Source organism: Pieris brassicae, chromosome 11, assembly GCF_905147105.1.
Source record: "Pieris brassicae chromosome 11, ilPieBrab1.1, whole genome shotgun sequence".
NCBI lineage: Eukaryota > Metazoa > Arthropoda > Insecta > Lepidoptera > Pieridae > Pieris > Pieris brassicae.
The window spans coordinates 8,505,880-8,519,807 of record NC_059675.1 but is presented as its reverse complement, the minus strand read 5'-3'; the positions used below and the strand labels follow the sequence as shown (position 1 = coordinate 8,519,807).

At 33.5% G+C, this 13,928-nt stretch overlaps 1 protein-coding gene across 1 annotated transcript; it reads right to left on the bottom strand.

Annotated features, from left to right (window-relative positions):
* Positions 1-790: 790 nt before the first annotated feature.
* LOC123715942 (lipid droplet-associated hydrolase) lies at positions 791-2,265 on the bottom strand. Its single transcript, XM_045671329.1, has 2 exons — positions 1,712-2,265; positions 791-1,636 (listed from the first exon to the last, which is right to left on the bottom strand). The coding sequence occupies exons 1-2, from the start codon at positions 1,908-1,910 to the stop codon at positions 867-869; spliced, it is 969 nt and encodes a 322-aa protein (XP_045527285.1). The 5' UTR covers positions 1,911-2,265; the 3' UTR covers positions 791-866.
* Between the last annotated feature and the right edge of the window lie 11,663 nt (positions 2,266-13,928).

Below are 13,928 nucleotides of genomic sequence, written 5' to 3'. Positions count from 1 at the left end.
ATTAAACTGTCAATAACTAATTTGAACATGATTTTTACAGTATATTTATACCCAAAGTGGGCTTCCATTTCAAATGCTGACATTGTTAACTAATTTATGAATAAAAATATTTAGGCGCCAATATTGCTGATTATTTATATTGTGCTATTGGCTTTTATATTGTAAAAAACATATCATCCAAATAGTTTAAAACTTTGTTTCAGTCCTTAATTTTTGTGCAGTTGTATTTTACATTTATATATAACATTTTATTAAATAAACATAAAATATATCATTATTCAATAATTCATGTTTATATTCATACATTAAATCACACCATGTATCATAATTGGAGACTGATAATTTCCTCCCAACTAATGTGCTTTAATGAGCAGTAGATTGGACTTGTTATCTCAATAAATGCTAAATATAATATGAAACCCAAACTTATTATCTATTTTGTCAGTTGAGTACCAGTCCTTAAATTATCATTATAGACCCTAGAATATCAGACACCCATGTTTCAAATATCCTTCATATGATCTTGTTTACATAATAATTTATATTTTTTGTTAATAATATAAGAGTTCTTAATTCATATTTTAAAATATGAAAGATTATAAATAATTCTAATTTCATTTCATGCTTGAATTTTAAAAACTCAATTGTTAGCACTATTTAATATTTACTTTTTCCATTCTTTAAATATCATGTATGTCCATTTTTTAGCACTCTTGTGCAGAAATTGAACTTTTTAATTTAAGAAAGTCTCCTGTCTGTCTGAAAGTCATATTAAATAAGGAAAACTGCGTAAAACTGGTTTGAAATATAATTTTGATTAGTGTGATAAATACAATTCATTAAAATGGCTATAATCTTTTACAATTCTACTTTGATTTTTCACAATCTTGATTCAACATTTTGTCACCATTACGTAGATTTGATTTACGTTTATCTTTGATAAATCTTGCAGCCTTCTCAGCAACAAGCTTTGAGGATTTCAAAACAAATGCATGACTGACTTCCATTTCAACTAAACATATTTGTGGCTCATAAATTTTTAAATCATCTATGTATGCTAAAGGAGCCCAATTATCTGTTTTACTGTATATAACATTAGTTAAATGTTTTATGTTTTTAATTGCATCTTTATTTAGATTTGTTACAGTATCCATTTCATCAAAAGCTAAAATTAAAACTTTTTCCATAACATTTGGATCTATGACTTTAGCTATTCGTTCATAGTAGTGGGATGGTAAGGAATGCCATGACAAGTATAAATATATCAAGTAACTATTTATCCAATATGGAAGTATTCTTAACAGCTTAAGAAATATTAAGAGCAGCCAATGTATTCTTCTTAAGAACAAATTAAGGAATCTTCCATTTGGACTTTCTGCCATTTTTTGTATGGTAGGAAATAGTAAGTTAACTGACGATATCCTTGATACTAGTTCAGGATTTCTGTCTATTAACTCTATTATCTGCCAGCCACCAATGGAATGTCCAATTAAATGCAATTTGCTCTGTTTACTTATGTAGTTTGATATGAGGTCATGTTTATGGGCAATTTGACCATTCAGAATAAAAGAATTGCTGTCACTTGTTAAATTTTCAGATGTTGTTTTAACTGATATCTCTTCATGACCTGCTTGTCCTAAAAGAATACCGTAAGTTTGTAATGACTTTATGTGGCTATTTGAGTCTAGGGCTTATATCATGAACTACTTACCGATTACACAAACTGGCATTGTTAGTTCATTATGCAGTTCCTGACCAAATTCAGAGTAAAAATCGACTAACCCAGGATTACCAGTTACACAAATAATACATTCATTTACATCCTTATTAAAGGGGTCACCCCAAAGTAATAAGCTACTTTGGACTCCATTTAAAGTTTTCAATACTGTCTTCATAGTCTCGTTCTTCATGGCTCAGTAGAAATTTTAAGTGTGGTTCAGTTAACAGGGGGCCTACCATGAGCTTTCTTAAAATAACCCAGTTGAGATGCTGATAAGTTCAGCAACATAAATTAAATCGGTTAATTTGTACCAACAATCGTGACCTCCTACTTCGTATAAACTGAAACGTATTAGAAATTGAAATCGCAAGACCGAACGAATAAATTACAGTGATGAGTGATTGAGTGATGCCAACTGCCATATCATACATATATTGCCCCTCATCAAACAAGTCAAACTTCAAAAACTGTTTAATATCGATTAAAATTCCCCCTTTTTTTTGTACACTCGGTTTGAGAAGTAATTTGCATCAAAAATATATTGAAATAGTATAAAACTTCGATCTTGCAGTATTATAGTTTTTTGATATGTCAGTTAGAACCACGCTGGGACTTTGTATTTGGTTTAGTTTCTTGATTAGGTTGTAGGCTTGATATACATTGCATAAAATCGTGTCTTATTATAAAAACATATATTATTTCTTATATCCCCAAACAAATATACCTTTTAAAAAACCTTCTAGACATTTAAACCTAGACAAATAAATAATTTAGAAGGAAAACACCCAAGTTGGCATCACTGACGACGAAAGAACGATAATAATTTTATTTATATATGTTCTGAAACTTTTTAATTTGCTTCGAAATAATATGATTCTATGATAATAAATTAAACCTCAAAATTATTTTTAATAGTTTTTTTTCATGGCCCGCATGGTTTGTGCATTGTGGCCCATGGGTAAAAACGGAAACGGGTAAAAAAAATATAATTATCAAAGTGAAAGGAATTTAAGAATGGAAATGAAATCTAAAAGATAAAAGATCAATTCTTATAGAGCTACATTAAAAAGGAGTGTAAGACAAGATATTTACATAAATTTACTTTCATATTGTCAAATTTTTTATATCATTACTTAAGATAAAAGCTGCTAAATGTTTATATACATGTGAGTCTAATGTTGCAAGTAAACAGGATATGGATGAAGGGAAAGAAATTTGAAGGGAAATGAGACCTTCGAGAACAGCCGACCGGTCGCTTCGAGAACAAACAAACATGATGTGGTTCAAATCAGCTTCTTCATATCCGGATTCGCACGTAGGGCTGTCTATAATATTTAGCAAGATGAGCTGGGGTGCATACGTGTCCCAGTCGCATACGAGGCAATATTGTTGTAACTCTTTTGCCGAATCTCAGACTCCAAAACCAGGGCTTAATGGGTATAGAAGGTTGAATAGCACGATAATGGCGACCTTTTACACTATCTTGGGCCCAGGATTCAGTCCACGAATTCCTGAGATAATCCCGGAAAGAGCCATCAAGTCATGCGCATAATTTCTAAAAATATCCACATCTCCACTCTCCACCGCCTCATTGGCTATACGATCGGCTTCCTCATTTCCAGATATTACACAGTGACCAGGAGCCCACGCAAACGATACGGAATAGTTTTCTTTTAAACATTTCAATAGCAGATTTCTAATTTCAGAAATGACAGGGAATTAATAATGTGAGCCAAACGGGAACCGGGCTAGGGCATTTAAAGAACTCCGTGAATATGTTAAAAATTACAGTTTTTTGAAGTTTTAGTAGAAAGATGTATTCTATGGCCTTAACTAGGCATATACATTCGCCAGTGAACACGGAGGTTTCAGGAGGGAGATTAGTTTTTTGAACAATATTGTAATTAGAGTGCAGTACACCAACACCTACACAACCTTCTTTGGAACGCTTAGATGCATCTGTAAATATTTAAATCCATCGTGGCCACTTGGCCATGATGGATTTAAATGTTAACTTTTGGTTTTGCTCAATTTTCACAAGACCTGTGCTAGTATGTATATCAGGAGAGATTACAAGGGAATCGTACTATATTTTTAAGAGAAGTACATCTTCTGTAACTTTCAACCAAACACGGTGGGCGTTTGTTTTTCCAATAACTAAAAGTGGGGATTATAGATGTCAGGCAAGTCAGTTTCGGTGTTAGAATATGTTTACTGAATTGGACACAACGAAATAGGAATTTAGCAGACACACATTCTCTACACATTCGGCTTTCATATAGGTGATTCGACTTGACTTCATAGCTCCTAGGACTATTCTCATTGCTTTTGCCTGAATGCTATCTAATTTTTTAAAAGCAGAAACATTGCCTGGTTCCAACAGGAAAGTACCGTAATCCATTACACTTCTGATTATGGCGTTGTAAATCAGTTTTAAGGAGTGTGAATGCGCTCCCCACCGTATATAAAGAGATCGTCTGCATATTGTAGTACGTGAGCTGATTCCTGCAATGATTATTCTAAATCGTACGTATAGATGTTATAAAGCAAAGGACTGAGTACAGAACCCTGTAGTAATCCTTTCCACACAGTCCGAGATAGTTTGACATCTTCAATAAATAAATTAATGTATCTTTCACTGAGCATATTGATAATAAAGTTTGATAGAATCGGTGGCACATTTAAGCAAAGCATTTTTTCCCTAAGAACCGACATAAGAACATTGTCATAAGCTGAGCTTATGTCTAAGAAAGTAGCTATTACTGACTCGTTGTTTGAAAAAGCTAATCTTATGTCCGTAGTGAATATTGTTAAGCTATCCATTGTACTTCTACCTTTCCTAAAACCGAATTGGGACGTTGCTAATAGATTTTTACTCTCTAAAAACCATTCCAAACGGAATGTTACTAGGTATTCTGCAGTTTTCATTAAAACAGATCAAAGGACAATAGGTCTGTAAGAAGAAGGATCATCGGCTAGTTTATTGTCTTTTAAAATAGGGATAATAGATTGAGTGATCGAAGACTTGGAAATGCACCCAGAAACCATAATAGAAAAGTATAATATTTAAGTACAGCATCAGCACACGATCCGAAAGGTCTTTCAAAAAAGAATATGGAATCCCATCTTCTCCTGGAGTAGAATCTTTTACGTTATTAAGTACACCTTTAAGTTTGATCAAAGAAAAAGGAGCGTTTAATCCAGTTAGGTCATCAGAAATGTAAGCAGGAATAGATAATGGAGGAAATCCCTTTTCCGGTACAGAAGGGGGAGCAAGATGATCCATGAACTGATCAGCTAGGGTTAGGGGTAATTAAGAGGGAGAATTATTGTAGACAGATCTAAATTTACAAATATTACGCCAGACCTCTGATGGGCTGACGTCTGGACTAATGGAGGCACAAAATGATTGCCAACCATCGTATTTCTTTTTCTTAAGCAATTTTTAAGCACTACGAGCAGATTCTAAATATAATTCGAAATTTTCTTCTGACATCTCTGCATAGTAACTTTTTTCAGCCTGTTTTCTTGCTTTGCAGCTGTACATTCATGATCCCACCAGGGAGGCGAAGGAATTTGTTAGTTTTGGTGCAAAAAGATTCATCTGCAGTTTCAATCAAAACCTGAGAAAGAATTTCGGCGGAGATCTGGCTACCTTCTTCAGAATAAGTACTAGTTTTCTGCTCTACTCTTTGGTTGAATAATTCCCAATCAGCGTTATTCAATCTGTATTTGAAACGAGGAGAACGAGTGGTTTTGATAGGTTTTTGTAAAGGAAAAGTAATTACAAGTGGAAAGTGGTTACTACCATACGAAGATGTAAGAGGGTGCCAGTCCAAAGTTGAAGCTAAATCAGGTGAACGTAAAGAAAGATCAGGCGCACTTGCACCTTCACTTGGACCAGTAAAACGAGTTGGCAGCCCAGTGTTTAAAATGCAGATACAATGAGAATCTATAATATCTAATAATTGATCTCCATAATAGTTGGAAGAAGTGCTTCCCCAGGATTGATGTTGGCAATTAAAATCACCTAGGACTAAGAATGGTTTTGGAAGGATGGAGAACAGTTGATTGAGATAAGAAAAAATATTTACATTGGGACGAGAAAAATAAATAGACACTATACAAATTTTATTTATAATAGCAGCAATGACTGACAAGTCATCACCGAATGAGGGGAGTGGAAATAAGGTATAAGGGAGATTATTTTTGATGACTAAGGCAACACCGCCATAGCCGTCAGGTCTGTCCTGTCGGAGAATAACATAACCTGGAATCCGAAATTTCAGTTCCAGGCGAAGCCATGTTTCAGACAGAGTTGAGTCAAATGGTTCAAATTTATTATGCAAATGGATTAAATCATTTTTATTGCAGATGGCGACGCATAAGAGGATTTAATTGAGCTAAGGAAGCAATAGTTGGGCGGCGTTGTTCGGTTACATTGTTGTCAGAGTTAGAAATGGTTTTTATTTCAGACAAAAGTTGGATTACATCAGAGATTGAGAACATAGTTTCATTATTGTTAAGGTTACTGTTTATTAAAGCGACCCCGTTAGAAGGAGCTGGAGCATCGTAGTCCTTTATCAAATTGAAGTCTTCTGTTTTGTTTTGGTTCCCATTTGTTTTGGTTTGGGGGATGTTGGTTTAGCAAATATTGTTTTCTTATAAGATCTACTATACGACGGAATCGAGGGAGAGGAAGGCGAGACAGGTGGCACAGGAGAATTAGGAGTATTCTGCATGTTTGAAAACTTTACTATATCAGCAAAAGATTTTAAAACAGGATCATGCATTTTATTTGCTTCTGCGTAAGATACACATCTTTGATCCATATATAATTTAATTTTAGTCTGCCGTTCGTATTCTGGACACTTCCTGTTTGTTGCAAAGTGTAGACCAGAACACAGACAGCAAGACGCGGCATTATCTTGTATGTTGCACGTGTCCCCTGTATGGCCTTGGCCACACTTGTAACAACGGGGCCGAGAGTTACAATTAGATTTAGTATGACCAAATCGGCAACAAGAATAGCACTGAATAGTAGGGTATGAGTAAAGTTCCACGGGCAGAGCATTGTAGCAGAAAAGTTATGACAATAGTCTGTCATGGTTTCTACTCAGGAGGGCTGCTGTTACGCACTTTATAATTTAGACGTCTAATTTTTATAATTGCTCTGCTGCTATAGGCAGAGATATATTGTCTAATATTTCTTCAGGCGACCATTCCGCGGGAACACCGCACCAGGCTCATTCGGGTCACATTAAATGTGGGAATAAATCTTTGTAGTTATTTTTTGTCAGGCAAGGGTTATTAATGAATTCGTTTGCACATTTGTGGTCTGAGAATGATATGGAAATTCGGTTTCTGCCTATCCTTTTGATGGTACCATTAATAATATTTTTAAAAGATTTTTGGAGAAAATAGCCAAATTGGACAGGGTGCAGGGAAGCGCTGCTCGCATCTGAAGAAAATTTTTGATCATGAACTACAAATGGCCCTATGTCATAGGCCACGTCCGTTTTTTCGCCTGACTCCAGGCCTTGAGGAAAAAGTATTAAAACTTACCAGATACTGTAGAATATATACACAAATAAATAAACAAATAAAATTAAACTACTACACACATATATATATATATATATACAAACTGATATTTTATACAAGTTAAATTAAATTTAAAAATTTCACTAGAAAAAACACTCCCGCCACGACCAACGTTTCCCGCGCTTAATCAAGCATTCTTTTAATAGTGCATTAATTACAATAAGCTTTTTAGTATATATAATTATTAAATAAAAAATATTCTTATTATGATATATTTCAGACGTAAAGTTTTCTGGTGCTATCATAGTTGACACTTACATTTTTAAACGATTTCGTAAAAGTTTGATAGAAGGTATCAACGTCTTGGTGTTCAAAATTTCAGTTATACAGATTGATTTACTTTAAATACGATGCGGTAAGTATTGTTCACAAATTTGTTTTCCAAAAAGAACTATCAATGTCGTATGCATTGTGATGAAAGTGAATTCTTTATGTAAAACCCTATGAAAATAACAAAACAACTTGTAGCTTGTAAATCATAAGTAACATTTTAGAAGTTGCATAATAATAGGTTTTTTTAATTGTACGAATGTAGTGTATACATTCATGGGTTGAATTTAGAAATACGTTGCCTGTATGTGATGATATTGATTATACCTCGAGGGACCTTTGTAGGAAACCCTCCTCTGCCGGAGTTACGTCTGAGTATAAAAAAATGAAATATATTTTATAATATATACAAATAATTTTGTGTATTGTCTGTAAAAGGCAGACGCAATATGGGCTCCACACGAAAGAAAGTTAAGGTTGATGCTGGAGCGAGTACAAACAAATTCATGAGGCTCCTGTATTGTAGAATGTACGGTGTGTATCCATTTTCCCGCTCAGGTAGCCAACTTTATTTATAATAGGTTCCATGGGCTTCAAGGAACCCAGAATGCGACGAGAATACCCCTATAAAATTGTTACGTGGAAAGGAAAATAATCCGGCAGTGCTCTTGTGTCAAGGCATCAGGGTGCGTGATGGTTACGTTAGGAGCCAACATTACTTACCCTCAGCAAAAACTAACCTCACGAAAAAGCCACATTGACGCAATGTATGGAAATTATTAATGAACTTGATAGATTAACATACATATTTAATTGTATGTTGAGTGAGCTGACAAAAGGTTTGCTTCATGTCAGTTCCTGTAAGAAATAATTAGTCTCTTTTGATCTAGTAATAAGTAGATCAAAATATATTTTTTTATAAATAATAAGTTTAATGTTGTGTTTTTTCTCTATGTGTATGAATTGTTTTGTATGTGATATAAATGTAAATTGTTTCCACATTGGAGTTACCTGTATTGATTGCTTATTTTGTTAAAAATAAAATTAATTATTAGTAAGTAAATAAATAGACACTTAATCACTAGCTCCTCTCTGCAGCTTATAAAAACAATGTTAATAAATAGTAATATATTACTTTTAATATTATATATGCAAAATAATAATTAAATAAAAGTATAAAGTAAATACTTATATTATTTTATTAGAAATGAAAATTAATAAATATAGCTAGTTTTTTAAACAAATATGTTTGATTTATATATTATATATGTTGAACACAGGTACAATTCATAATAGATTTATGCTACTATAACATAGTATCTCTAGTAAGTTTATGGATGAGTTATGCTATTCTTGATGATAAACATCTATGGAGAAGACAATTATGTAAGGCATTTATGAGTCATAGTCGTAATATAAATTTGTCTCTTTCTTTCTTTCTGTCGATAGCTGATTTTATCTCAAGTCCTTTGCGAAATAGAGTTGTCCTTTTTGAAAATATTTAAATGTCATTTTGTCAAATATAGATATGCCATTTAAGGCTATCGCTGAAAAACTAATAGAACTATGAGTCTAAGTAGTAACATAACCGCCTTGCCGTTTCTCTTTCCGCATTCGCGCGGCCCAAAACGATTTCATCCAAAGTCAAAGAGAGCCGAAGAGACTTGCTGAAGGACTTTACGTACTAGACTATAAAGCAGTTCAGAATTCTAAATAGAAATGTATTAATGTAGACAAAAAGGCTTATTGCTTAATATAACATACAAATATAATGATCCCAGGATTCTCATTCTATGTTTCATTGACGCAGTGTATCAACAAACATTTAAGCCTGCTAAGCATTTCCTTCTTATCCTACACTTTAAAAATAATTGTCATTTGAGCCAGGAGATTCTGAGGGCAGAACGCTACTGAGGTTGAACTCCGTAGTTAGTGGTGTTTGTTCGAGGGATGGAGACCTGTTCTGCACTGCCAGGAGGTGCAGCTGGAACTCATCTATTTTGGAGAATACCATATTTAACACATACCTACCTACTGAAGCCACTTTTTGATATATAATATTCAAGTTTAGTGTGTATGAACTTAAATATAAAGGTATTTTTAATCAAGAAAATACCACTTTGGGATAATCATAGTTAAGTAAGGGATATCACTAAGGAAAAATTTGTGATTTATATGCATTATAATACTTGTGCATCACTAACTAACACTAAATGTAAGTGTAACTATATTTAAACTAACTTTATATTTCACACAAACAGAAGGTAACACCAATACCTGTATACACTACCCATAAACATAATATACCTACATATATTAAAAGCTAAGTTATTTCATCATATGACAAAAAAACGTGCATCTATATGAAAGTCGAAAATGTTAAGTAGGAGAAATTGCGACAAAAATCAAATACGCAACCTGTTTCCGAAGGCAAACATTTCGCTGAAACTTGTACAAAATCTTATTGTTTATTTTTAGGCACGCGGTGCCTACAGCTCAGCACAATAGTGATTAGAATGGCCCATCCATTCTGAAAGCCGTGTTAATGCAAATAGCGTCTCTGAGACGCACTATTTCTAACACCATAGTTGTCATGAATTCAATGAAAATAAAGGAAAGGGTCGCGGAGTCCTTAATAGCCCTTCTGATGCAATCATAGTTACATTTCGATTGAACAATAAATGATAATATGGTTCTCCGAGAAATGATCAATTCTACAATCAGATAGTGACATAATTATTGATCCAAGCACATACTATGCCAGTATCAGGAGGTAATTTTGTTTGTACGGTTCAAATTAATTATTTATATGGCTTTGTAGGTTTAAGGCCATAATCTTGAAATGCTATCAACTAATAACTATGTACCTTATAACAACTCATTAATTTCTTATCTTTAAATAAAACGGTATTTCTTTTAATGCGTACACCGGTTATTGGTTTGCAACATATTGCCTATGAAGTTGGTACTTAACTTTTTACTTGGTTTGGTTTACTATAAAAATCTAAAAATACAGGTGTGTATAGAAATCTTGATAAAGGTAAAATAATATTTTCATTATCTTGAATTTGTTTGCGTCCCCATTCAATTATCTGAAATGGTATATTAATAATTTTATTTAAAGATCTACGACGTAGCAAAAAAATTACAATTTGCACAGTGTTATTGTACATTGTATGCTTGGTGTGGCATTGAGGGTTGTGCCAGTTGCGAGTGTCAACACCACTTTCTATTTCATTCAAAATATTTGTGGAAAATAAATTTCAAATATGTGTTTAAAAGTCAAATATTAACATAAAGTGACGAGTATATATTTAGTTTAGTGCAAAATTCGAGAAAGTAAATTATGAACAAAACAAATTTATAAATTTATTTGCGAATTAGGTTATGTCGCAGTTGTTGTATGGAGATGTTTAAAGAAATCTCTTTGTTTGAAGCTGGGTAACAACTAACTTTAATGTTTTAAAATATGAGCGTATAACTAATAAAAAATGTAAAATGTAAGGGGTTGCGACGCTAACAAAACCAAAGCTGCCTTATCTAAGGGTTCATAAATCTAAATTACTTATGTTATTGGAGTATGACGGTATGAGTAATAAAAATAAACCAGTTAGAGAGATTATCAGGAAAAATCTGAATCTCTTTTCGAAATCTCTTTTCTGAAGGGGAAGACACTCAAAAAACTTATTTAAAAAACAGAGGTCTTAACATTATACACAATATTTTAAAAAATAAAACGTGTATAGGTACAATAGCAATGAATGTGTTAGAAGGTTTCGTAGAATTGGAGGAAGAACAGACCACTAGTCCTAACGCTGTTGGACTCAAAGTTCATATCCAAAAAAACAAGAAAATTAAACTTTATCACATACTACATACTACTATACTACTATAAAAGAAGACTTCCTCCAAATATTCTTAATAAACGAAAATAACTAATAATTGCGGGTTAGCAAAGAGAGAGATCAAGGGGTATAGGCGCACCTTAATTATGCTTAACAATTTTAATACCAAGAACGGATAAAAATAATTGAATCTCATTAAAATTTCTTAAACCCTCGTGAACTAGCTATAAAATATATACTACTTTTATCAGCACGCGAGGAAGTTGTAGCAAAAAAGAATATGTCCAGAAAATTAGTTAATAAAAGCAACTACTATTGGTCTCCAAATACAATTACCAGCGCCCCCTCCACCTGGCCCGACACGGCCGGTCCCCGCGGGAGAGCCTCCCTGTGATGCTGTGATGGAGTGAATACAACCCTTCACTCCATCTCTTTATCTGCACGTAAAATGCAAGCAAACGTGTTGAAATGCGAAACTATTGTAAGAGCAAGAAGCAAACTCTACATAATCACTTACAATGTTAGAACCCTTTTTACTTATGGGCTCATCTTAGAATTAACAGAGGCACTCAAAACTATAAATTACTTATATATAATTGTATTATCAGCGACGTCATGGTTATGGCAAAAAGGAACTTATGAGGATAGAGACTCATCGGCTTCGCCCTCGAAAATAAACTCGTAATCCTAAATATGTTCTTCAAGAAGAAACTGGAACATACATTCACATGGCGCTCACCTAAGAGCCTAAGAACATACACAAGGTCTCACAAGAAGCTAGAATGAGTTATAGGTGAAGCTATTGCAAAATACCAAGAATAAGACTAGGTCTATGAAAAACTAAGTATCAGCATTATACAAGCTAGTAGGCGTATAAAAAGCGACTATACAACGCACAGTTCGGAAGCCGTGGAAAAAGCATTCAAACAGTTGAGAATAAACAAGTTAGGATAGGCGGTTTAAAAACTAAAGGAACAATCCTATGCAATCGCGACGATGTCATAGGAATAGCAACAAACTTCTATAAAACATGCTAGATTTGTGCGGAAACTCCATAGACTATAATATATAGCAATCCGACGTTACCTTAGCTCGATGTATAGAATTCATATATTGTATTCGTACCTACCAGATGTTCAGCAAGCAATTAATAGACTAAAAACAAACAAAATGCTGGCTCAGACAACTTCACAAACTTTAAAATCAGTGCAATCATAAAGGAGAGGAAATTCTAAGACATCAATACATATTTTGATGTCACATATAATACGAATTTATAAAAAGGGCACCGGTGTATAGATAATTAGATAGATAGACCAATAAGCAAACTAAGGTGCTGATAAAAGCTATTCTTACCTTTTGTAAACCAAATAATAAGTATCATACTAGAAGCGGAACAACCAACTATAGACAACGCTGACACGCTGGAACATCTGATTGGAAAATACCAAAAAGACAGCAAGCTCTTTATATCGCTTACGTCGACTACAAAAACCACTTGATACCGTTTTATGTGCAAGCATCTGGATAGCACTAATAGAGCAAAGTGTAGCGAAACAGTATATACAAATATTAAAATTTTGCAAAAAGAGTCATACCGTAGAAGTATAAAAAGAGCTGTGAGTAGAGTGAAATCCATGTCATGCTGTCATTTGCCTTGTTTATCATATGCTTGCGAGAAATAAAAATATATAGACAAGATAATAAGAAAATTCCGAACTTGTCAAAGGGGCCTAGAACGGAACAGGCTCAAAAGAAGAAAAATTTATAAAATAAGACACAACGTTAAGAAGCGTTACTAAAGCTACTGAAGCCGTAAAATAGCTTAAATAAATATTGGCAGGCTTTGTAGCAAGACTGTCAGACGATCGATGGATAATAAGGACGACCCGGTGGGGAATGACATAGTGGAAGACCGCTCACAAGATGGGCGGTCCTATTACCAAAACGGCCGACACGAGCTGGGTGCAACTCACATGAGACAGAGACCTGGAGATCCTTTCCGTTCCTGGACCGGAACTTAGTCAGATAAATAAATAGTAATTTAATTTTAAAATTTAAAAAAGAAATAAATTAGATTAAGTTTACGTTTTTATTAATATTATATTTATTATTATTTTTAATATTATAGATCGCTCTAAGACTTTAATATCATTCGAGTATGAATAAATGAAATAGGAGGAGAAATACATTTCTTTATCCATTTAAATGTTTAACCAAAAAAATTGTAAATATTTTCCCCGGATATTAAACTCCGGATCAGTTATAACGTAATCAATCTTCATCTATTAATCCCAAAAATAATTAAAATTACGTAATTCCGCCGCGTTATTGTTGTTATGTATATTATAACGATGAATTAGGGTGAGTGGGGGAAGATTGAACGGTTTTTGATGAGCTGAGCAGACTTGTGTTTGAACCTCTTGTAGAACAATAAATATTAACTACTACTAATTTAGGCTTTGATTAGTAACCAGCAAAAACTATAC